At 38.0% G+C, this 24,774-nt stretch overlaps 2 protein-coding genes and 1 pseudogene across 2 annotated transcripts; all 3 read right to left on the reverse strand.

Moving 5' to 3' along the window:
- Positions 1-4,411: 4,411 nt before the first annotated feature.
- Positions 4,412-5,110, reverse strand: LOC130685001 (olfactory receptor-like protein OLF2). The gene has a single exon (XM_057508174.1). The coding sequence runs from the start codon at positions 5,108-5,110 to the stop codon at positions 4,412-4,414; it is 699 nt and encodes a 232-aa protein (XP_057364157.1).
- Positions 5,111-16,749: 11,639 nt separating this feature from the next.
- LOC130684686 (olfactory receptor 5W2-like) lies at positions 16,750-17,676 on the reverse strand. Its single transcript, XM_057506572.1, has one exon. It carries the CDS (start codon positions 17,674-17,676, stop codon positions 16,750-16,752), a length of 927 nt encoding a protein of 308 aa, XP_057362555.1.
- Positions 17,677-22,058: 4,382 nt separating this feature from the next.
- On the reverse strand, positions 22,059-22,993 carry LOC118908036 (olfactory receptor 5I1-like; annotated as a pseudogene).
- Between the last annotated feature and the right edge of the window lie 1,781 nt (positions 22,994-24,774).

The following is a 24,774-nucleotide window of genomic DNA, read 5'->3' on the forward strand; positions in this document are numbered from 1 at the left end:
CTTTATTGTATAAATCCTGAATCACTAATCTCTTACCCCCAAAAGGTAAATACTGTCTTCATTTTCATCATGATAGATTAGCTTGGTTTAGCTCTTGTTTTGGACCATACATAAGGTGAAGCCTAGAGCAAATAGTGCTTTATTCAGTGATATATGTGTGCAGCCCATTCATGTTGTCACATGCAATTTCAGTGCATTCTTATTGCTAAATAATACTCTTTGTAAAAATATCATTATGCATCTATTTTAATATTGATAGGCAGTTGAGATTTTCCTTTTTCTGTTACCAGTACTGTTAGTGTGAACATTGTAGTACATCTTTGGATAGAGACATAATCTCACTTATCTTGCATATAAAACCAGGCATTGAAAATGTGTGGGCATGCAGGTATGTATAAAATGTAGATTTAGTAAATATCATGACACAGATTTCCAAAGAATTATGTTGAGCCACACTGCTACCATCAGGTTTTCAGTGTGTGGGTGTTCTGGCTGTTCTACCTCCTTACCAATACTTAATGTTGTCTGTCACTTTAATTTCAGCCATTATATAGAGTATGCGATTTCTTTGGTGATTAAGCTGGATATGCAGTTTTATGAAGTGTCTCTTAAAGTGAAAATGCAGAACAGAAGGACAGCTAAACAGAACCTGTGTAATGGTGTTGGGGCTTCTGCATTCCATGCTATCTGTCATTATCTGTCACCATTACCATCCCCATTTTGGGTAAGATTAACCCAGTGTTATCATTTAGTCTTTTGATATGAATACATATATCTCTGGCTACCTGTTATTCTTTTTTAATATCCCCATAGATAGAAGGAGGTTTGTGCATTGAAAGAATCAAATCAATATGGATACAGAATGCGGTAGCTGGAATGTACAATGCAGATTATCCAGTTCAAACCCCTCTTTTGACACAATGGAAATAGACCCTAAGAGGAAAAGTGACTTATAGAAGGTGAGAGTTACAGTGAGTTGAAAGTAGATTCAGACCCAATTTTGTTGTTGCTTTTCTAATTCATTGCACATTTTTAGAGAGGATTATCAAGTTAGGTTTAATTTTCTGCCCCTTAAGAAAGAGCCACACACTTACAGAAGCAGTGAGAATCATTACTGTTTGTTCCAGCAGTTTGGAGTTAATTGCTTGTGTCATACTGCATGTGGTATCATGGGCTACCTTATGTTAGGGATACCGGTGCCTGGGCAGAAATAAGGAACTGAGATGAATGAGCTGACCCATCACATTGACTCATCACACAGACACTGAGAATGTCTTACTTGGACAGTAACGTTTGCCACCTATTGGTGGTGGGTATACTATGAGACACGTGTGAGTCATGGATATAGAGAGTGAAGGAAACAGTTAGGATTGAGTTACAAAGGGTAAAATATTTTGATATTAGCTTTCCCTGACTTGCTATGGACAGTAATACCTCGCATGTCATTGGCCCAAGCCCCTAGCTGAATCACGAATTCCCCAGTGTTTCCATTAATTCATCCTCCGTTTTCACAAATTTAGGCAATAGGATCTCACAAATGTTACAACTTAGTTGATCCTATTTTTCAGACATATTTTACTGAGCTTAAAAATACTTCATGTAATAGACTTAACATTTCCTTCTTTTTAGCTCACACTTTAGAATTTGATTTGCCATAGGAGCTAGGATGCAGATCAGTCTGATTTTCCATGCATTACAGTCATCTTATGAGAGAGCAATGTGCCAACTAGAAGATATATTTTCTATCTCTGAGACTGGCATTCATTTTGCTTGGACTTTAGTCTGATTCAGTCCCAATCCTACCACACTGGTGTTCAAGATAGTACCTAATTCAGAGGTAAAACTCCAAAAGAGCATGGGTTAATTGGGGAGATATTAGGACTAAAGGAATCATTCCCCATTTTTTCTCCCACCTCTACACGTCCCCCCATCACATCTCAGAATTAGAGAAAGAATATCACCCTTTACAGCAGAGGAGTCTTGTTCTCCTACTTGGGCTCTGCTGTCAATCTGAAATGTTTTCACTCAAACACATTTTACAGTGGCACCTAGATAGCCTTAGATATTGAATGACTTTTTAGCTGGTGTTATTGTAGCAAACATTTAAGAACTGAATTTTGTGTGGTCCTTCAAATACATGTCCTTGTCCCTGTTTCCTAAACAAGCCACTTCACTGATTTGATCATCTGTAAACTAGAGCAGAACCAATGTGTTAAATATCTTGTAAACACCCAGATCAAAGCTCTTTGGTTAAATTATTTTCCAAATAATTTATTTGTATGTCTTTAAGTTTCCATTACCTTTAGCATCCATAGCTACTTTATGTACTTAAAGAAGATACCAAAAACTACATTTAAGGCACATACTAGACCCCCAGTATATGTGTGTGTATATATATATATGTATATATATAGCTTCCCATGAATAAACACTAAATAAAAATTACTTTTGGGGGGAGTATCCTTCTTTCTTTACCGAGATGCTATCCTGCACTTGGGCAAAGAGTATACAACTACATAGTCCTTAAGCTCATTGCGGTTAACTGCGTTACATTGAAGGTCATGATTTAGGATACCGTCACAGATTCAGCAGTGTTCTGAGGTTGGGTGTGTGTGAACCAGGTTTAGAGAGCACGGGAGGGGAGAAAAGGCCCCTGGAGGAAGTGACAGTGTGAACTGTGGCAGTGTCATAGCCACACTGGTTTTCTTTTAACTGGATGGTAATGGCAGGGTCCTGTCCACCTGAGGGCCTTTCTGATTGCTGATTCATCTGCATAGAATGCTTTCTCTACCTACTTACATTTCTCAGTTAATTTTGACTTATTTTGTGGTACCAGATTGTTTCCATCTTCAGGAAGCACTTTTTAACTTCTGCTTTCTTTTGGGAGGCAAATTAATGCCCAGAGGCAGGGTTTGTTTTTGCTGGCAATTTATTTAACACAGGTTCACTGTGAGAATTTCACAGACAAATAGTATATAGGAAAATGCCTCTTAGTAAGCCAATAAAGAGATAACATAGTCCAACCAATGACTGATGTACTCACACTATTTTCTGGCAATGGGACATGCAAGGAATAAAATCCAAATTGAGTTCAAGTATGTGTTGGCACTTGGGAGAGAAGGCTTACCCAATCTAAAGATAGTGTCCAGGTGTCAGAGCAAAAGGAAAAGTCTCCTGTTGCTAGAACACCTAGTGCTGACAGACAAAATGATCTTTGCAGGCTGTGGCATGACTTTTGCTGTTGCCAATAAGAGAATCGCCTTTATCATGGAGGGAGCTGATTTCCCCACAGTCTCTGGAGAGCTATTTCTGATCAGCACAATGAATTCTTGCCCAGACCAAACAATTTCAGATAGTCCTAAAAAATTCTCAGTATTTATAATCAGAAGTCCCTTGTCATAGTTGCTTGTTCATGTGTTTTTACTGATAAGGTGCAAGTGGGTCCCTCAGAAGCTGAGTTACTGAGTCCTTATCAGTGAGAACAGGTGAGATAACACCCCAACATAAGGTCCTTCATTCTGACATTAAAACAACTTTACTCTAAACCACATTTTCTTTTTGGTCATAGACAAATGAAAGTGAAATTGTTGCTGGGCATTCCTGTCTGGTAAAGAGGTGTCTCTCCCTGCATACTAAGTGAAACCTAAACCTGGACTGGGGAGAGAGGGCCCTTGACTCTGACTGGGAAAGAATTCTTGAACAGGTCAAACATGTGCAGCAAGAAAAGAATTCTTTAATGTGAAAGTAATAGTGAGGGTTTGTATCACACAGTGCCAGGAAGAGGCTTTTATTTGTGCAGCCATACTGGTGGTGGAGAGCAAGGAAGAACAGAGGCAGAAAAGGGAAGTCCATTGAACTACTGCTCAGCATAGGGCGAATCCCTTGCCAACTTTAAAGCTAGGGCCCCCTGGCATCCAGTGTCCAGTTGGATCTGCCCATCTTGGGAACGATGACCCTGCCACCCCAGGACTGCGGGAGCTGAGGAGCACCGGATGGAGTGAGTGACATTGGGGTAGGCTGCTCAAGGATGTTGTAATACAGCCGCAGCCCCTCCAGGTCTCCCAGGCAAGGGGAACGTGCAAGCCCACTGCTCCTACTCCAGGGTTTCTGCAGCCACTTCCTCACTTATCTGAAACCCAACAGCACAGGGAAAAGGCCTGCACTGAAGACTAGAAAACTGAATGAAATAGCAAAGTGTATAAATATATCATAGTTTATTACAAATAGTTTGAATATTATTGAATTAAAATGGTTTCATTAAATGATAAGATGCATTGCTATTAAAAACTGCAGGCTTACCATAAAATGAAAACCACATTGAAGTGAACCAGGTAGTTAGAAAACACTCAATAGTGCTTAGCAAACTAAATTACTACTCAGATGAAAGATTGAACAAACAAAATTTGGCAAACTAAGAGCCTAAAACCTTTGAAAACTTTCCAGGTTTCTTATAACAATAAGACACAAAAAGTCCAGAAAGAGTAATCAGTTCAATGAAACCAAAAATGATGAATATCACTATCTCATTGATACGTGTATCTGAACAAGAGAGCAGTAGGAGAGGTGGGGCATCGCAGAAGAAATGGTTAATCTCATTTGACCCACAGAAACATAAGCAGAATATTAATATAGTATTTACTGAAGCATCCATAATTCCCACCACGTAAACCCCAGCCGTGAGCAGGGAGCACACTGTGCTGGACATGTTAACTGCGTAGAGAAAGGGGTTGCTAATGGCCTTGTACCAGTCAAAGGCCATCACCGCCAGCAGCAGACACTCAGAATCTGCAAAGGTACAGAAGATCAAAAATTGCAGAGCACAGCCACAGAAGGAAATGGACTTGTTCTTGGCAATGAAGCCTACTAGCATCCTGGGTCCAACTGCCGTAGAATAGCAGAGGTCACTGAAGGAAAGATGACTGAGGAAAAAATATATTGGCATGTGCAGCCTGGAATCCATTCTAATTAAGATGATCATCCCAAGGTTTGCCACAAGAATAATGAAATAAACAATTAGAAACGTGGTAAAGAGGGTCACTTTGATTCCAGGGTTAGTGCTAATTCCCAAGAGAAGGAATTCTTTCAAGGAGGAACAACTTACCCCCTCCATTCTCCTTTTTCTTCTAAAATGCTATAGAAATGATCAAGAAATGGTAGATCAAAGTTTCAACTCTTCATGACACTCAGAAAAATACAACATGCAAGTCAGAAAGGATTTATTTCATACATGATATTCTTGATCTTCAAAAAATAGCCCAGACAAGTTTCACTGTTACGTTATTGACAAAAGTTAGTGTCTGGGATAGGATTTACAGAAAGTTTGGCTCTGGATTTAGACCACCCATCAGGTATGTGGTTGTGTCCATCTTCACTGCCTAATCTCAGCAGTCAATCATGAACTGACAGCTCATCACAGGTCAAATATACTATGAAAGTCACACATAAATTAAGGAAAGCTGGAGTATACAGCCTTTCATTTGAAACATAAATATCCAGTTGAGCACAATAATGATTGGACTTGCTGATTTCCTCAAGAATCATGATTCATTTAAGACTGTGTTAAATTCAGACACAATGAACGTATCTCTAATTTTAAGATAATGAACAATATGATGTTACTGTTCTTGGTCTCTATTGTTTTTAGTATTTATTGAGACATGAGACATATTTGAGTAAACTTTTCTTTAGAAACATTTTACTGCTTTGCCACATTGTTATTACTTACATGTAGGAGTGGTCTGGTGTCAAAAAGCATGTCTCTTTACCAGGAAAATGAAATGCTAAAAACAGAGGAAAAATAGAATTTAACACATACATTTTCATTTTCATGGAGTTTACACCTGAGTTGTTCATTAGAAATAGAGATGGGAAGAATAATAATAAATAAGTTTTAGATATATAAGCTTCTGTTGGTGTGTGCTGGGTAATGCATACACCTATGTCTTTCTGTTAATATATGAGAGTTGAAACATGAGTGATGGCCTGGTTTTTTAAAAGCTGGAGTAAATACAGTATGTGTTTCATATGGGGTTGATTTTACACAGACTAGTATGTGTATTATGATATCTCAATTACTGGTAAATGAAATAGAAAAAAACATCTTAAATTTGCATATCCCCTTTCACAGTGATGAAAACACTCAATGTTTTTCTGCTTAGTTGTGATTAAGATATAAGTAAGTAAAACTGTTCATTAGCTGATCAACGTGAGTCTGATTCACCCAGCTTTTAAGAAATATCATTTCATTGCCATTCAACTGCAGACTTTTAACCAAAGGAAGTAAGTCAAAAATATGTTTTCCAAACATACAGTTTAGAAAATATTTCTAAATATAGTTTTCTAAATATTTGATTCTTCAATTTTTCAAATGTAAGGTTTTTTTCTTCATTCTTTAAATTTAGAGACTCAGAAACCTACCTGTGATGAGCAAGTCTTTCCATATTTGCCTCCGGTAGCTGACAATATAGACAGATGACATTTTATTTGTACTTAGTGTCATTTGGGACTTAAGCCTCTAAAGCCTCTGCCCTCACACTTCTGTATTATGCAAACATGTGATTAATTAGATATCTTGTACTGTTTTTTCCCCCATGAATATTGCAATAGTTTCAGGAAAGGCTGAACTTTAAATTCTCATACTTGGACCAAATTGACTATTGCCAGGAAGGTAAAATAATTTTTATAGTATGAGTCATTGCTACTCTGAGTCTATACCATCTTCCTCCTGTCAAATCAGAGACCTAATGAAACTTAAAGAGATAATCTTTTTAATTTTTTATCCATGAATGATCATTTATCCTGCTAAATTTATTAAAGCAATAGATTGATTTAATACAATGATTACTTTATCTCGTTATTTATCCTTTATTATTTTTATACTGAATCTTTTGTTTTTGAAACAAACTCCTCCACCTCCCCACTTACAAATATAACAATTCCTCATCAGTCATACTGAATACTTTTTTTCATTAATCACATGCCATCTATTCACATGTTATCCAACTGGATTTCAGTCTGGTTGATTAATGATCAATTAATTCAGTCACATCTTCAGGCTCCACGTCTAATTTGAATTCTTTTGCTATTTCCACATCTACAGTGACTTCCTGCCCTGAAGTCTTGAAAGTGACTTTGAAGCTTCAAAGTCATCCACGAGGTATGACACAACTTCTTCCCAACTTCTATTAATGTTAATATTTTGACCTCATCTCATAAATCATGAATGTCTTAATGGCATCTAGAATGGTGAATCTCTTCCAGAAGGTTTTTCATTTTCTTGTCATTATTATCAAAATGTGATGAAGAGACATGAAGTGAGCAATGCTTTTGGAAAAATGGCTCCATTTGACTTGTTCAATACAAGGTTGCCACAAACCTTCAACTGGTAAGAATGCAAAATCTGTGAAGTGCAATAAAATGAAGTGTGATCACACGAGGTATGCCTGTATATATGGGTATGTTTCCACATATGTATTTCATTAAAGAATTATTTCCCAGTTTTTTTTTGTTGTTGTTGTTGTTTTACTGTATGTACAAGCCAGCTTAGATATCTCCTTCTTCATTCCCATGGCAAGTCCAGGAACTGGTGGGATGAGTGCATCTACATCTGTAGCAGTGCGTGGATCTTTGTTGGGGTTTTTTGATGATCACCTGCTGGCATGAGTCTTCCAGAGAGGGCTGATGTTGGAAGTTCTTTTAAATATCATACCTTAGTTCATTTTTGGGGTAGCAAAATTAGGCTTTGATCCTCTGTATAAACACAAACAGGCCCTTTGCCTACCTTCTTTTTTTTTTGGTATCATTAATCTACACTTACATGACGAATATTATGTTTACTAGGCACTCCCATATACAGGTACCCCCTATAAAGACCTTTACAGTCACTGTCCAGCAGCATAGCTAAATGTTGTAGAACCACTACTTGAATTCTCTGTGTTGTACAGCACTCCCCTTTCTCCCACCCCCCCATGCATGCTAATCTTAATACTCCCCTTCTTCTCCCCCCACCGTATCCCTCCCTACCCACCCATCCTCCACAGTCCCTTTCCCTTTGGTACCTGTTAGTCCATTCTTGAGTTCTGTGATTCAGCTGCTGTTTTGTTCCTTCAGATTTTCCTTTGTACTTATATTCCACAAATGAGTGAAATCATTTGTTATTTCTCTTTCTCTGCTTGGCTTGTTTCACTGAGCATAATACCCTCCAGCTCCATCCATGTTGCTGCTAATGGTAGGATTTGCCCTTTTCTTATGGCAGAGTAGTATTCCATTGTGTATATGTACCACATCTTCTTTATCCATTCATCTATCGATGGACATTTAGGTTGCTTCCAATTCTTGGCTATTGTAAATAGTGCTGCGATAAACATAGGGGTGCACTGGTCTTTCTCAAACTTGATTGCTGCATTCTTAGGGTAAATTCTTAGGAGTGCAATTCCTGGGTCAAATGGTAAGTCTGTTTTGAGCATTTTGATGTACCTCCATACTGCTTTCCACAATGGTTGAACTAATTTACATTCCCAACAGCAGTATAGGAGGGTTCCCCTTTCTCCACAGCCTCGCCAACATTTGTTGTTGTTTGTCTTATGGATGGCAGCCATCCTTACTGGTGTGAGGTGATACCTCATTGTAGTTTTAATTTGCATTTCTCTGATAATTAGCGATGTGGAGCATCTTTTCATGTGTCTGTTGGCCATCTGTGTTTCTTTTTTGGAGATCTGTCTGTTCAATTCCTCTGCCCATTTTTTAATTGGGTTGTTTTTTGTTTGTTGAGGTGTGTGAGCTCTTTATATATTCGGGACGTCAAGCCTTTATAAGATCTGTCATTTTCAAATATATTATCCCATACTGTAGGGTTCCTTTTTGTTCTATTGATGGTGTCTTTTGCTGTACAGAAGGATTTCAGCTTAATATAGTCCCACTTGTTCATTTTTGCTGTTGTTTTCCTGGCCTGGGGAGATATGTTCAAGAAGAGGTCACTCATGTTTATGTCTAAGAGGTTTTTGCCTATGTTTTCTTCCAAGAGTTTAATGGTTTCATGACTTACATTCAGGTCTTTGATCCATTTTGAGTGTACTTTTGTATATGGGGTTAGACAATTATCCAGTTTCATTCTCTTACATGTAGCTGTCCAGTTTTGCCAGCTCCATCAGTTGAAGAGACTGTCATTTCGCCATTGTATGTACATGGCTCCTTTATCAAATATTAATTGACCATATATGTCTGGATTAATGTCTGGATTCTCTAGTCTGTTCGATTGGTCTGTGGCTCTATTCTTGTGCCAGTTCCAAATTGTCTTGATTACTATGGCTTTATAGTAGAGCTTGAAGTTGGGGAGTGAGATCCCCCCTACTTTATTCTTCTTTCTAAGGATTGCTTTGTGTATTCGGGGTCTTTGGTGTTTCCATATGAATTTTTGAATTATTTGTTCCAGTTCATTGAAGAATGTTGCTGGTAGTTTCATAGGGTTTGCATCAAATCTGTATATTGCTTTGGGCAGGATGGCCATTTTGACGATGTTAATTCTTCCTAGCAACGAGCACGGGATGAGTTTCCATTTGTTAGTGTCCCCTTTAATTTCTCTTAAGAGTGACCTGTAGTTTTCTGAGTATAAGTCTTTCACTTCTTTGGTTAGGTTTATTCCTAGGTATTTTATTTTTTTTGATGCAATTGTGAATGGAGTTGTTTTCCTGATTTCTCTTTCTGTGGGTTCATTGTTAGTGTATAGGAAAGCCACAGATTTCTGTGTGTTGATTTTGTATCCTGCAAATTTGCTGTATTCCGATATCAGTTCTAGTAGTTTTGGGGTGGAGCCTTTAGGGTTTTTTATGTACAGTATCATGTCATCTGCAAATAGTGACAGTTTAACTTCTTCTTTACCAATCTGGATTCCTTGTATTTTTTTGTTTTGTCTGATTGCCGTGGCTAGGACCTCCAGTACTATGTTAAATAACAGTGGGGAGAGTGGGCATCCCTGTCTAGTTCCCGATCTCAGAGGAAATGCTTTCAGCTTCTCGTTGTTCAATATAATGTTGGCTGTGGGTTTATCATAGATGGCCTTTATTATGTTGGCGTACTTGCCCTCTATTCCCATTTTGCTGAGAGTTTTTATCATGAATGGATGTTGAACTTTGTCAAATGCTTTTTCAGCATCTATGGAGATGATCATGTGGTTTTTGTCTTTCTTTTTCTTGATGTGGTGGATAATGTTGATGGACTTTTGAATGTTCTACCATCCTTGCATCCTTGGGATGAATCCCACTTGGTCATGGTGTATGATCCTTTTGATGTATTTTTGAATTCGGTTTGCTAATATTTTGTTGATTATATTTGCATCTATGTTCATCAGGGTTATTGGTCTGTAGTTTTCTTTTTTGGTGGGGACTTTGCCTGGTTCTGGTATTAGGGTGATGTTAGCCTCATAGAATGAGTTTGGGAGTATCCCCTCCTCCTCTATTTTTTGGAACACTTTAAGGAGAATGGGTATTATGTCTTCCCTGTATGCCTGATAAAATTCCGAGGTAAATCCATCTGGCCCGGGGGTTTTGTTCTTTGGTAGATTTTTGATTACTGCTTCAATTTCGTTGCTGGTAATTGGTCTGTTCAGATTTTCTGTTTCTTTCTGGGTAAGATTTGGAAGGTTGTATTTTTCTAGGAAGTTGTCCTTTTCTTCTAGGTTACCCAGCTTGTTAGTATACAGGTTTTCGTAGTATTTTCTTATAATTCTTGGTATTTCTGTGGGGTCCGTCGTGATTTTTCCTTTCTCGTTTCTGATACTGTTGATTTGTGTTGACTCTCTTTTCCTCTTAATAAGTCTGCCTAGAGGCTTATCTACTTTGTTTATTTTCTCGAAGAACCAGCTCTTGGTTTCATTGATTTTTGCTATTGTTTTATTCTTCTCAATTTTATTTATTTCTTCTCTGATCTTTATTATGTCCCTCCTTCTGCTGACCTTAGGCCTCATTTGTTCTTCTTTTTCCAATTTCGATAGTTGTGACATTAGACCGTTCATTTGGGATTGACCTTCCTTTTTTAAATATGCTTGCATTGCTATATACTTTCCTCTTAAGACTGCTTTTGCTGTGTCCCCCAGAAGTTGGGGCTTAGTGTTGTTGTCATTTGTTTCCATATATTGCTGGATCTCCATTTTGATTTGGTCATTGATCCATTGATTATTTAGGAGTGTGTTGTTAAGCCTCCATGTGTTTGTGAGCCTCTTTGCTTTCTTTGTACAGTTTATTTCTAGTTTTATGCCTTTGTGGTCTGAAAAGTTAGTTGATAGGATTTTAATCTTTTTTAATTTACTGAGGCTCTTTTTGTGGCCTAGTATGTGGTCTATTCTGGAGAATATTCCATGTGCACTTGAGAAGAACGTGTATCCTGTTGCTTTTGGATGTAGAGTTCTGTAGATTTCTATTAGGTCCATCTGCTCTACTGTGTTGTTCAGTGCTTCCATGTCCTTACTTATTTGCTGCCTGGTGGATCTATCCTTTGGGTGAGTGGTTTGTTGAAGTCTCCTAGAATGAATTCATTGCAGTCTATTTCCCCCTTTAGTTCTGTTAGTATTTGTTTCACATATGCTGGTGCTCCTGTGTTGGGTGCATATATATTTAGAATGGTTATATCCTCTTGTTGGACTGAGCCCTTTATCATTATGTAGTGTCCTTCTTTATCTCTTGTTACTGTCTTTGTTTTGAAGTCTATTTTGTCTGATATTAGTACTGCAACCCCTGCTTTCTTCTCGCTGTTGTTTGCCTGAAATATGTTTTTCCATCCCTTGACTTTTAGTCTGTGCATGTCTTTGGGTTTGAGGTTAGTTTCTTGTAAGCAGCATATAGATGGGTCTTGCTTTTTTATCCATTCTATTACTCTGTGTCTTTTGATTGGTGCATTCAGTCCATTAACATTAAGGGTGACTATTGAAAGATATGTTCTTATTGCCATTGCAGGCTTTAAGTTCATGGTTACCAAAGGTTCAAGGTTATCCTCTTTAGTATGTTACTGCCTAACTTAGCTCGCTTATTGAGCTGCTATATACACTGTCTGGAGATTCTTTTCTTCTCTCCCTTCTTATTCCTCCTCTTCCATTCTTCATATGGTGTGTGTTTTGTTCTGTGCTCTTTCTAGGAGTGCTCCCATCTAGAGCAGTCCCTGTAAGATGTCCTGTAGAGGTGGTTTGTTGGGAAGCAAATTCCCTCAGCTTTTGTTTGGGAATTGTTTAATCCCACCATCATTTTTGAATGATAGTCATGCTGGATACAGTATCCTTGTTTCAAGGCCCTTCTGTTTCATTGCATTAAGTATATCATGCCATTCTCTTCTGGCCTGTTGGGTTTCTGTCGAGAAGTCTGACGTTAGCCTGATGGGTTATCCTTTATAGGTGACCTTTTTCTCTCTAGCTGCTTTTAAAACTCTTTCCTTGTCCTTGATCTTTGCCATTTTAATTATTATGTGTCTTGGTGTTGTCTTCCTTGGATTCTTTCTATTGGGGGTTCTGTGTATTTCCGTGGTCTGTTCTATTATTTCCTCCCCCAGTGTGGGGAAGTTTTCAGCAATTATTTCTTCTAAGATACTTTCCATCTCTTTTCCTCTCTCTTCTTCTTCTGGTACTCCTATAATACGGATATTGTTCCTTTTGGATTGGTCACACAGTTCTCTTAATATTGTTTCATTCCTGTAGATCCTTTTATCTCTCTCTATGTCAGCTTCTATGCGTTCCTGTTCTCTGGTTTCAATTCCCTCAATGGCCTCTTGCATCCTATCCATTCTGCTTATAAACCCTTCCAGAGTTTGTTTCATTTCTGTTGTCTCCTTTCTGGCATCTGTGATCTCCCTCCGGACTTCATCCCATATCTCTTGCGTATTTCTCTGCATCTCTGTCAGCATGTTTATGATTTTTATTTTGAATTATTTGTCAGGAAGACTGGTTAGGTCTGTCTCCTTCTCTGGTGTTGTCTCTGTGATCTTTGTCTGCCTGTAGCTTTGCCTTTTCATGGTGATAGGAATAGTTTGCAGAGCTGGGATGAGTGACGGCTGGAAGAACTTCCCTTCTTGTTGGTTTGTGACCCTCTCCTCCTGGGGGAACAGCGACCTCTAGTGGCTTGTGCTGGATAGCTGCACGCAGACAGGGCTTCTGCTTCCTGCCCGGCTGCTATGGAGTTTATCTCTGCTGTTGCTGTGGGCGTAGCCTGGCTGGTGCCGTTGCTCCAAAGTGGTGGAGTCACGTTGGATGGGGAGCGGGTGGGAGGCTATTTATCTCCGTAAGGGTTCTCCATGCTCCCTGCAGCCCAGGGGATTAGGGTGCCTAGAGATCCCCAGATTCCTTACCTCTGGATTAAGTGACCCGCCCTGCGCCTTTAAGACTTACAAAAAGCACCCGCCAAAACAAAACAACGACCACAAAAAAAAAAAAATTAAAAAATTAAAAAAATAAATAAATGAATAAAAAATGATCACTCGTTTTTCTTTATTCTCAGGCTTCTGCCCACCGGTCTTGCTGCACTGTTTCCCTATTATTGGGGTCCCTATCCCTTTAAGACTTCCAAAAAGCACTCGCGAAAACAAAACAGAAAAAAAAAAATGGCCGCTCGCTTTTCTTATGTCCTCCGGCGCCAGGCCTCCAGTACCCACTCACCGTTCTTGCTGCCGTATTTCCCTAGTATCCAGGGCCCCGCGCATGCACTGTATCAGCGCTCTGGTCGGATGGCTGGGGCTGGGTGTTCGGCAGTCCTGGGCTCCGTCTCCCTCCCGCTCTGCCTGCTCTTCTCCCGCCGGGAGCTGGGGGGAGGGGCGCTCGGCTCCCGCTGGGCCGGGGCTTGTATCTTACCCCCTTTACAAGGCACTGGGTTCTCGCAGGTGTGGATGTGGTCTGGATGTTGTCCTGTGTCCTCTGGTCTTTATTCTAGGAAGAGTTGTCTTTGTTATATTTTCATAGATATATGTGATTTGGGGAGGAGATTTCCACTGCTCTACTCATGCTGCCATCTTGGCTCCACCCTTTATTTCCCAGTTTTAATGAGCTTTAATTGACACACAACATTGTACAGGTATCCTTTAGTGTTCAAAAGTTTTTGCTATGCCACTTTGCTCTTAGCAAAAACCTACATTTGCACCTGCTTGTGCTAACCAAAAGAAATCCAACAGGGCTTTATCTTTTATGAAAAAGGTAAGAAACAAAAACAGCATTCAGAGTTTGTTTTGTAGCGAGCCGTTACACAGACAGTAACCCCCCACGCAGCAAGAGTGGCACCACCAAGCTCCTTCCCCACTCAGGAGAGGCTGAGAGATGGGCTTTTCTGCCAGCTTTGTCCATTCTGAGCCTTGGTGTGATAGTGGCAGTTAGTGCTGGCTTCCCTTATAACTGCTTTTCTTTGTTTGCTCTACTCCTGTAGGTCTTCGGATGAAAGCTCCACTGGTCTTCAGACCTCGGAGATTGGGAGGCCAGTCCCTTTGATGGGAGGCTTAGAATTTGGGGCACTGTTATGGGGTCCAAACCTCTCATTCCTGTGGATGATCTGGGAGCTGGGGGTCCCTTCCCAGCTGCATGTCTCTTTGCTGGGGTTGGAGGCGAGGGTGAGCAAAATTGTGTCTGAGCCTTTCCTACTCATTTCACTGTGGATTATTTTCTCATTGCTCAATGTATAGAAGTTGCTCAGCTAGTTGCTTGATTTCTTTCAGTGATAATTGCACCATGTGTAGCTGTTCATTTGGTGTGTCTGTGGGAGGAGGGGAGTGCAGGGACTCCCATATCCCCAGATTTAAAGAATGTCCCTTGACCCTGACAATATTGAATTTGGAAAACATATTTGCTATGAGTCACTGGTGATGTGTAAGAAGGATGTCATGTAGAATAACTACAAAGGGGAGGGATTGATGAGGAATGAAACAGGCAGGAATACATCAAACCCTTTCTATGTCATGTTCCCTGTTTAGGTAGAATACCAAGAGAGTTACAGGCCATCTGTCCAAGCTGCTATTTGAGTCAAATGTCCGTAAAAATATTCCCCTTATTGTCTTATTCTATCTTGCAAATTCAGAGTGAAGAGGCCCACATTTAATTGAATAAATCAATTCTGTTTCTAGAATTCCATTTATAGGGCTTAAAATTTTCTTCTCTTTAGTTCACACTGACTAGAACTGATAAAACATCCAATATGTGGATTAAATAAATCTTTAGATTATATATGTAGTATATGGCTGTCCTAAAGGAGAGATGGGTTAATCAGATTACATGTTTACATCCTCTAATTTTAAACAGAAATCCACTGACACTCTATTTTTCTTGGACAATATATTTCAAACAATGTTTTCTACCACACTGCTGCTCATAAGTAACAGTTCCAAAAGAGTGTGTGTTATTTGAGGAAATACAGTACAGATGGAAACCCTTAAAGCCTCTTACTGGGGCCCAGGGCAGGCCTTCCCCAAATGTGCCACTTTGGCATATTGATGATTTTGAATTCAAAGTTACTTAAGAAACAGCCAATACAAGAGGAACACCCTGACACCTCCCACTTTTGTCCCGAGAAAGCAGGAAATAAATCTCCCCTGTGAAAGGTACTGACCTCACACCAGGAGGCAAAGAGACATCCTTATCATCTGAGACGAAATGCAGAGCCCAGAGCCTATACAAATAAACTTTACTTTTTATTAATCTATTACCCCAGCCCAAAGTCTGTTTAGAATTCCTTATGAATTGAGGCTCCCAAACATAAATTTTCTTTGTCCTGTTCTTCACAGATTTATTCTTCTTTGTCTGGAATGTACAAAAACTGCCTCCCTGATCATTTTTTTCAGTCTCAAGTTCATTATTGGAGCTCTGGGCACACATAATTAAACTTTTCTTTTTCTCCTGTTAGTCTGTCTTACGTCAGTTTGGTTCTTAAACTAGCTAGGAAAGACTTGAAGAGTAGAGAAATTTTTTTACTCTGCAACACTTTCAGTAAAAAAGAAAAATTCTTCATAACTTTTTTATTTTCCAACATGATACACTGACAGATCACAGTGCTCCACAAATGTGCCTTTGAAGATCTTGGAGCTGTGTTTCCATTCTGAAATGTTTTCACACAAAGGTATTTATGAATGGCAGCTAGAAAATATAAGAAATTCAATTGTTCTTAGCTTCTACAATTCTAATGGATAATTAGGAGTGTCCTTGAGTCTTATGTGGTTGTTCAAATACATGGACATTTCCACATTATCTAAATAAACTGATTCAGTATCTTAATCATTAAAACTATAGCAGAGACAGATGAGAAACAAATGTGAACAACATACACAGGTGAATGCTCTTTACTTCAATGCAATTAATGTGTAGTTCTTGATAGATCTAATCTCATAATATCTACACCATTTTATGCACTTTCTTAAAAGTTATTAAACATTATATATATATTCAGTACACATTACTTACATGCATATAATTATGTTAATACCTGATAATAGACATTCAAAAATGTTACCTAGTGTTTTTCATTTATTATTTATTCATTGGTTTTCTCATTCTGTGTCCCAGACAGTATGGGGTGTCTTGGATAACAGGGATGGAATGTCCAGTCCTTGAAAAAGAGTGCTCATAATATCATATTAGAAGTAATAATTTAATAAATAGGTATCATATGGTTAACAATGACATTATCGTGATTGGACTTCAGAAAAAATAGTCATTTTATTGCGGTTCAGACAACTCTTGTGTCATCCAATGTTTTATAAAAACAGCAACCATGCTATGGGTGTGTCTGTGTAAACAACTATTTAAAACCACCTTCTAGTTTTCAGTTTTTCCAAGGCCTCCTTCACATCCTTGTTTCTCAGGCTGTAAATCAGAGGGTTAAGCATGGGAATCACAAGGGTGTAAAACAGTGAGGTCATTTTGTCTTGATCTAGGGAGTAGGCAGAGCTTGGCCTGAAATACATGAAGAGCATAGTTCCCTGGAAAATTGCAACAGCAGTTAAGTGGGAGGTGCAGGTGGAGAAAGCTTTGAGCCTCCCCTCAGCAGAGTGGATCTTCAAGACGGATAGGATTATATAACAGTAAGAGACAAGAACTCCTGAAATGGAGCTCAGTTCAATTAAACCAAATATGGTGAATATCATTAACTCGTTGACCTGTGTATCTGAGCAAGACAGCAATAAAAGAGGTGGAGCATCACAGAAGAAATGGTTAATCTCATTTGACCCACAGAAACATAAGCGGAATGTTACTGTTGTGTACATCAGAGCATCTGCCATTGCCACCATGTAAACCCCAGCTGTGAGCAGGGAGCACACTGTGCTGGACATGTTGACCGTATAGAGCAAGGGGTTGCTAATGGCCTTGTACCGGTCAAAGGCCATTGCTGCCAGCAACATTGATTCAGAATCTGCAAAGATACAGAAGATCAAGAATTGCAGAGCACAGCCAACAATGGGAATCGTTTTGTTCTTGGCAAATATGTCCACCAGCATCTTGGGCCCAACTGCTGTGGAATAGCAGAGGTCACAGAAGGAGAGGTGGCTGAGGAAAAAGTACATTGGTGTGTGCAGCCGGGAATCTATTCTAATTAAAATGATCATTCCTAGATTTGCCAGAAGGTTAATAAGATAAACAACAAGAAATGCTGTAAATAGGGCCCCTTTCATCCCAGGGTTATTGGTAATTCCCAAGAAAATAAATTCAGTCACAGAGGAGCAATTATCCATGCTTCTTTCTTCTCACCTAACTGTTGAGAAAATGATCAAGAAAATGACAGATGCATGCTTAATGATTCCGGACATTCATAAAATATTTGTAGGGCAGCACACAAATTCTTTCTGCAATTTTCTTTTTATACTCAGAATATTACTCAGTCAATAACCACTCTTTAAAGAGGTGTATAAAGACAGTAATAAAAAATATCTGTGACAGGCAGTTGAGAAACTGATCTAAATCTAGATGTCAGTCATAAGGTATGTGACTTTCTTAAGTTCTTCTGTAAGGCTTACCTTCCTTATCTCAGGGAGTAAAATTGGATGAATTTATCTTTCTTCATATACTCAAAATAGTATGGAAGAGACATATGAGAAATGCTAGGCTGTAAGATATAAGACAAAACATTTTCTATGCTTGAAAATATTCACATGGACACAAAAAATAATTACAATTGTTATGTTTCTCAAAGCCATGATTGGTTTAAAGTAATTATAATTGTTTATTTCTAGAAACAATGAGCACATTGCTAACAATAATGGAAAAAGTGTATTACTGGTCTTGGTTTATGTTATTGTTAATAGCGGGTGAGATATGAAATATGCATTACTTACCTTCACTCTAGAAATATAATATTGCTTTACCCCAATACTCATTACCCATTTTTGGAGTGGTCTGGTACCAAGGAAGAAGTCCCTTGGCCAAAGAAACAGTGATAATGAGAAGTGAAAACTATGGATCTAACACATACATTTGCATCTTTTTTAATTTTAAGTGCCTTTTTACTAAAAATGGATGTGGTATGAAGGACAATAAATGCTTCTGAGATGTATAGGCTTCTCTCCCTTGCATGAGTCTTTATATGTGTGTCATGGGTTTGCATATGTATGTGTTTCTGTTGATACATGAGAATTGGAATGTGGGGTGCAGATACATTTTTTTTAGACCTAAGTAAATATGCATGTGATTTACATAGTTAATTTGCCCATGTAATGTATACTATAGTACCACACCTACTTTTGAAATAAAATTTTCAAAACTCTTAAATTCATGTATATCCTTGTAAGTGATAGGAGTAAAGGCTTTTCAGTGACTCTACATTTTTAAAAGTAGTTAAAATGTTATTTTTTGGATACTAATAATTATAGTATGTTTCAGTTCTGACAAGAAAATTTCACTGTGGCAACTAAACAGAGGGTAATACTAAATTGAGTAAGCAAGCATAAAAGTAAGCATTTAAAATCTCTCATTTTGTGCCAAAAAGATGTTTTCCTCTGTATTCTGTAATTTAGGAGACTCAGGAACCTACCTGAGATGAGGAGGTCTCAGTAGCTGAACAATAGGCGGGAGGTATTTTATTTTAACAGCTGACATTTGGGACTTAAATCTCTGACATTACTGCCCTTGGGCTTTGGTGTTATGCAAGTATGTCATCAATTATGTTTTTGGTTCTGTATGTTCTCCTGTGAATAGAGCACCAACTTTAGCAAAGATGAGTATGAATACTTCACTCTCATCATCTAATTGATCTATGTTAGGAAGAAAATGCTCATTACTTTTATGATTGCTTCACAATTACCTCTTTCTCTGGTCAAAGCAGAAATAATAAAACTCCAATAGAATTCTACTTATCGGATCCTGCGCCTTTCCATTGTTCATTTTGTATCTCCCATCTTTAAAAGATTCTCCTTCACCACTATATTTATGGTTGTTAACTAATCTTCAATGGTCTTTTCTTCTGATTTTGGAAAGTAATGAAAATATTACAAAATTCATCCTATCAGCATGTACACTTCTTTGATTTTTAATATATTCACAAAATTGCAAAGCATCACCACTAATTCCGGAACACTTTCCATCAATCCAACAAGGAACCCTTATCTATTAGCGGTTACTTCTTCCCTACTTTTGGCAACTACTTCTCTACTTTCTGATTCTGTTTGCCTATTCTGGACTTCTCATATAAACTGAATCATACAATTTTTGGGGGGCTATGTCAGGCTTCTTTCATTCAGCATTATGTTTACAGGTTTCATCCTTATTGAAAGTGTGAGAATTTGGTATCATTTTATGGCTGAAAGGTAAAATCATTTTTAGATATAACACAGTTTGTTGATCCATTCATCAGCTGATGAACATTTGGGTTGTTTATACTTTTTGCCTATGATGAATAATGATGAGATAAATATTCTGTTAATGTTCCTTTCAAGGCATTTTCATCACTAATCATTTTCTTACTTTCATCCCCCCATCACATGCTATTCACATACATTTCATTGATTTTATAACTATCGCATACTCTATACTTAGTACATTTTTAAAAATTATGTTTACTTTAGTCTTATAAGAATTTCTCTACTATACTTACAGCTTCAGGAACAAGGTCATTGTTTATTTTTGTATTCCCTGAAGTCCCTAGAATAAGGATTTGAAGAAATAATTGCTTTCTAAGTATTTATTGTTAAGTATTTCAGACTACCAAAAGTGGAAGGTGGTGTACAAAGAATAGCAAAATACCAGGTTTTGTTTTTTTCTGGTAAGATAACTCATATTTGCAAATATGAATCATTTAAACATGTTTGTATGGGTAATAGTTTAAAAGCAGAACTCTACTTTCTCTCTAAAAATAATTTTAGGATGAGATTATCCTCACTAGTTCTTTGCAACTTGAGGAATACTGAAAATTATACTTTTCCATCCTCACTAAATCTTTCCCAAGAGATAGCAATGGGATTCTCCATACTTTTTGAACCTTAGTCTATACCACCTTGGGATCTGGTGTGATCTGACTACTTCCAAAGGTCCCAGAGTTCACACTGCTTTTACAATGACTTGACTGAATGAATGATTGAAATGTCTGTCACTCTCCTTTCTATACGTGTGCTATTCAAATATTGCTTCATTCAATGACTTTGCTAAGTATATACACAGCAAAAACAAAAGCCTAATTCATTTAACAATGTGGAATATGAAATTTATTCTACAATGGGCTGTTGGCAGGTTGGGTAGATTAAAGATGGCTTTACACAACTTCCCACATTTTCCTTAGAGACACAGTGCCTGTTTGTCCTTCCTTTGAATTTTTGCTGTGCTCTAACTGCTTTGAACATAAATTGGCAGAAATATTATATGTCACTTCTGAATCCAGCATTTATGAAGACAGTCTCTAAAAGCCATGAGTTGCTACATAAGTCTAACTAAACTTCTGGATAAAACATGTGACAGGCTTTGAGACTACATGGAAAGGTAAGGGGACCCAGCTGATTTAATATTTAGGTCATTGTCATCCTTGTGTTGGTTATAGGAGACTGTACAGCCTAGCCTATCATCCACCTCAATACCATGGGTCTCAGTCAGCATGAGGAAGAGCAGAATATAGTCCAGTGGTCATTATTTTAAACCATGTAATTTTAGGATAGTGTTTACATGTAAAAAGATAACAGAATACAATCAGAGTTATTTTCTTTCAGGAGTCATTTATTATTACTATTATGTACTACTGTATAATATAGATATGACAATTGGGTAGGTAGGTAGGTAGGTAGGTAGACAGATAAACTGAAGAAAATATTTACAAATCATATAGCTGACAAAGAATGTGTAGCCAGAACATACGAACAATTCTCATCAATAATAAGAAAACACATAACCCAATAAAAAGTGTGAACTATTTCAACAAAGAATATATGTAAATGGAAATTAACGCATAATAATATGCTCATCAACGTATTAAATTGCACCTAAGAAAATGTTTTTGATTGTGGATTTTGCTTTCCTGACATCCCTGCTTCTCACCACCTTATTATACAATACACATTTTTATTAATGTGAGGTATTATATAATTATGCATAATTAACATTTATGTAGTGCTTAATATGGTATAGGCACTATTCTAAACATTTACTCAGTTAATTATCTAATAATCAATGATGTGGATACTATGTTCTCCCTATTCTTCAGAGAGGTAACTGAGGCATTGAGAAAGTATATAAGTTGTTCAAAGTGCCACTCTCTAATGGGGTACAGAGGTAGCATGTGAACCAAGGGATCTGGCTTCTTTTCTCATCCATTAATCTAGCCTTGTGAATGAGATATGCTACAAATGAACACACACACACACACACATTTCTGAGTTATTTACTATATACTTTAAGACAACTGATACAACATCAAGCTAGTAATCATTGAAGAGTAGTATGACTATTATTTAGCAACAATGTTGAAAGTTTTTAATGTTTTCCTATATCATGGGGTTATGAAATGCATTTGGCCGTGTGAAAAGAAAGTGTTTGATAAAATCCCTTGTGGGAGAAGTGTGCTTGCTGGTAAGGTTGTTGCATTTTCCCAATCAGAGTTTGCGATCAGAGATTTAGGTGAATCCTGGAATGCTGTATCTCATGAGGAATCTACCTTTGATCTCACAGCTTTCTTAGCCGCGTCTTTTACATCTTTATTTCTCAAACCATAAATCAATGCGTTCAGCTCTGGGATGACAGCGGTGTAGAACACTGAGATGATTTTATCAGTGTTGGGAGAATACAGATAGCTGGGGCATGAATAAATGAAGAGAAGAGTCCCCTGATAGATCGCCACAGAGGTCAGGTGAGAGGCACATGCAAAGAAGGTTTTCTTCCTCCTGGTGGAAGAGCGGATCTTTAAGACTGAGAGAAGAATGAAAACATACGAAATGATGATGATAATGAAACAGATAATTTCCACTGAGCTGCCTTATGTGGAGAGAAGCCACTTATTGTGTGTCTGTGCAGGACAGCTTAAGCAGGGAAGGTAGGTCGCAGAAAAAAATTTTACTGACATTTTTACCCGTATTTCAGAATAAATGCAAAGGATGTGTGAACCAGGGAACTCATGTTGCCTCCAATGTATGACAAGACAATCACCCATATGCAGATGCCCGAGACATCACAACCACATAGAGTAAAGGGTTACAGATGGCGACATAGCGGTCATACTCCATGGCAGCCAAGATAAAGGACTCTGCATCTGAAAAAGTACAGAAAAAATAAAACTGCTGGGACAGCCATGATAGGAAATAGATTTGTTCTCTAAGAGGATATTAACCAACATTTTGGTGCAATTATTGAGGAATAACAAAAGTCTACAAAGGAGAGGTTGCTAAGGAAGAAATACATGGGGGTTTGAAGGTGTGAATCAGTCGTGATTAACAACATCAATCCAATGTTCCCCATTAAAATCATACCATACTGTGTCAGAAAAACAAGGAACAGGACAATCTGCCATTCAGGGCGATTAGGAAACCCTAACATAAAAAACTCAGTCACCAAAGTGTAGTTGCCTTCTATAAATTCCATATTCCGTATTGCTTACTTTCTATGAGAATTCTAACATCCTAAAATGTTCTATTGATGTAAAGAGAAAAATAATTAGATACAATTACAAGGTTATTTTGTCTCAACAAACAAAAAAGCAATCAAGTAAAGAATCCAAGCCTAAACTCCCTTTCAAATACAAACTCCAATAAATATATCTTATAGTTTAGTATCTATCAGAATTCATGGTTCTACTTTTATTGTATTTGGTTGTTTAATGACTTTCTTCCATTGGAGACTTGGCTCTCTGCTCAGAAATTATGTCTGATTTTCCTTATCTTTTTGTACCCCAAATATAGCAGTATTAGCTGGCTCAGAGGATTCAAGGAAGCAGTGAATTTGAGTGGGCTGATGATGACATGAAGAAAAGAAATACATGTATATATATTTTTAAATAAATTGACTTATAGAATATGTCTTAGAATGATAATTGTACAGCGATTTGCTCTTTCTGTCCAGTATTTAATAACTAGTAGAGCAGTTCATATACACTTGTCAGAATGTATGGAGTGGTAAAAATGAAACTTTATAAGAAAGAGTAGCACAAGATACATTACTTTGTGGTACAATAATGACTGAGAAATGTTTTTCAACTACTTAGGCATAGATCAGTGGTTCTGCTCTTCGTTCCACAAAAGTCTATTTTTGCATCATTACAGCCAGTCTAGTAACCACAGAAGCTTTACCAAGAAGGAAGCTGTTGTCCAATTACTTAAATGAATAATTTCACCATTAGATCCAAGGACTTTTATATGCCATCTCATGTCATCAGGGACCTAATAACTGAAGTATTCCAAACATGCTCATTTACAAGGGACATTTAAAAATAATTAGCAGGATATTGCCATTGTGAACTGTATTTTTCTAAAAACACATTGATAATTATAATAGAAATTCTGTTAGTATTAACTTGAATAAGCAATTTTCTCTCTCAGTAATACTGAGGTTTTATTTAATGATATCTAGAGTCCCACAAAGAACCCCTTTTATTGTGAATGCTTTTTATGTAGTTGTTCAAATATTTTCATCTGTAACTGTCACAATTGAATATTTTTAAAACCATATGGAAGCTTAAAAAATGTTACCCATTATTACCATAACCGAGTGAAAAAGTGGCATCCCCTACATCATATTGTATCTGTCTCCTTTGCTGCCTTAATCTTTGGACTGAAAAGCTTCTGGTTTGCCCTGTAACCTTGTACATAGTCTTGTTAATCATCAAAAGGAATTTTGCTCATGCAAGCAGCCTCTTACCCAGAACTCAGCTCCCCTGAGGAGATAACAGGGCACAGAAATGCTGACTGATTGCCAAGGACTCATATGAACATTGTCACCAGACACATGTCAACAAAATGGCTGGAGTCAGTTAACCACCGGAGAACAAAGCCTGTTTTGTAGGAGGGAGAAACAGAGAGAGGAAAGAGGAGGGAATATAAATCCCAACTTTGGGTCCACCTCCAGCTTTGCCGGCATCATCCTTGCCCTGCACCCCCTCCAGCTCCTCCCATTGCAAGGCCACCATAGAAAACACTGCTGCCACCAGCATCTGACCCTCACAAGTGGCTGGGGAACAGGAGCATCCCCAGGAAAGGCAGAAGCCTCCCAGGTGGTATAAAGGGAGGAATATTCAGACGCTGAATGAAGGGGCCCATGGGACCCCTTGGATTTAAGATACACTATTCAGATTTCTCCACAAGAGCTCCAAGGACAATTGGCGGTGGGGAATTAACTGATAACTTTTTAGGGGACGGAGTGTCAGTGTG

This window comes from Manis pentadactyla, chromosome 9 (assembly GCF_030020395.1).
Source record: "Manis pentadactyla isolate mManPen7 chromosome 9, mManPen7.hap1, whole genome shotgun sequence".
NCBI classification, from domain to species: domain Eukaryota; kingdom Metazoa; phylum Chordata; class Mammalia; order Pholidota; family Manidae; genus Manis; species Manis pentadactyla.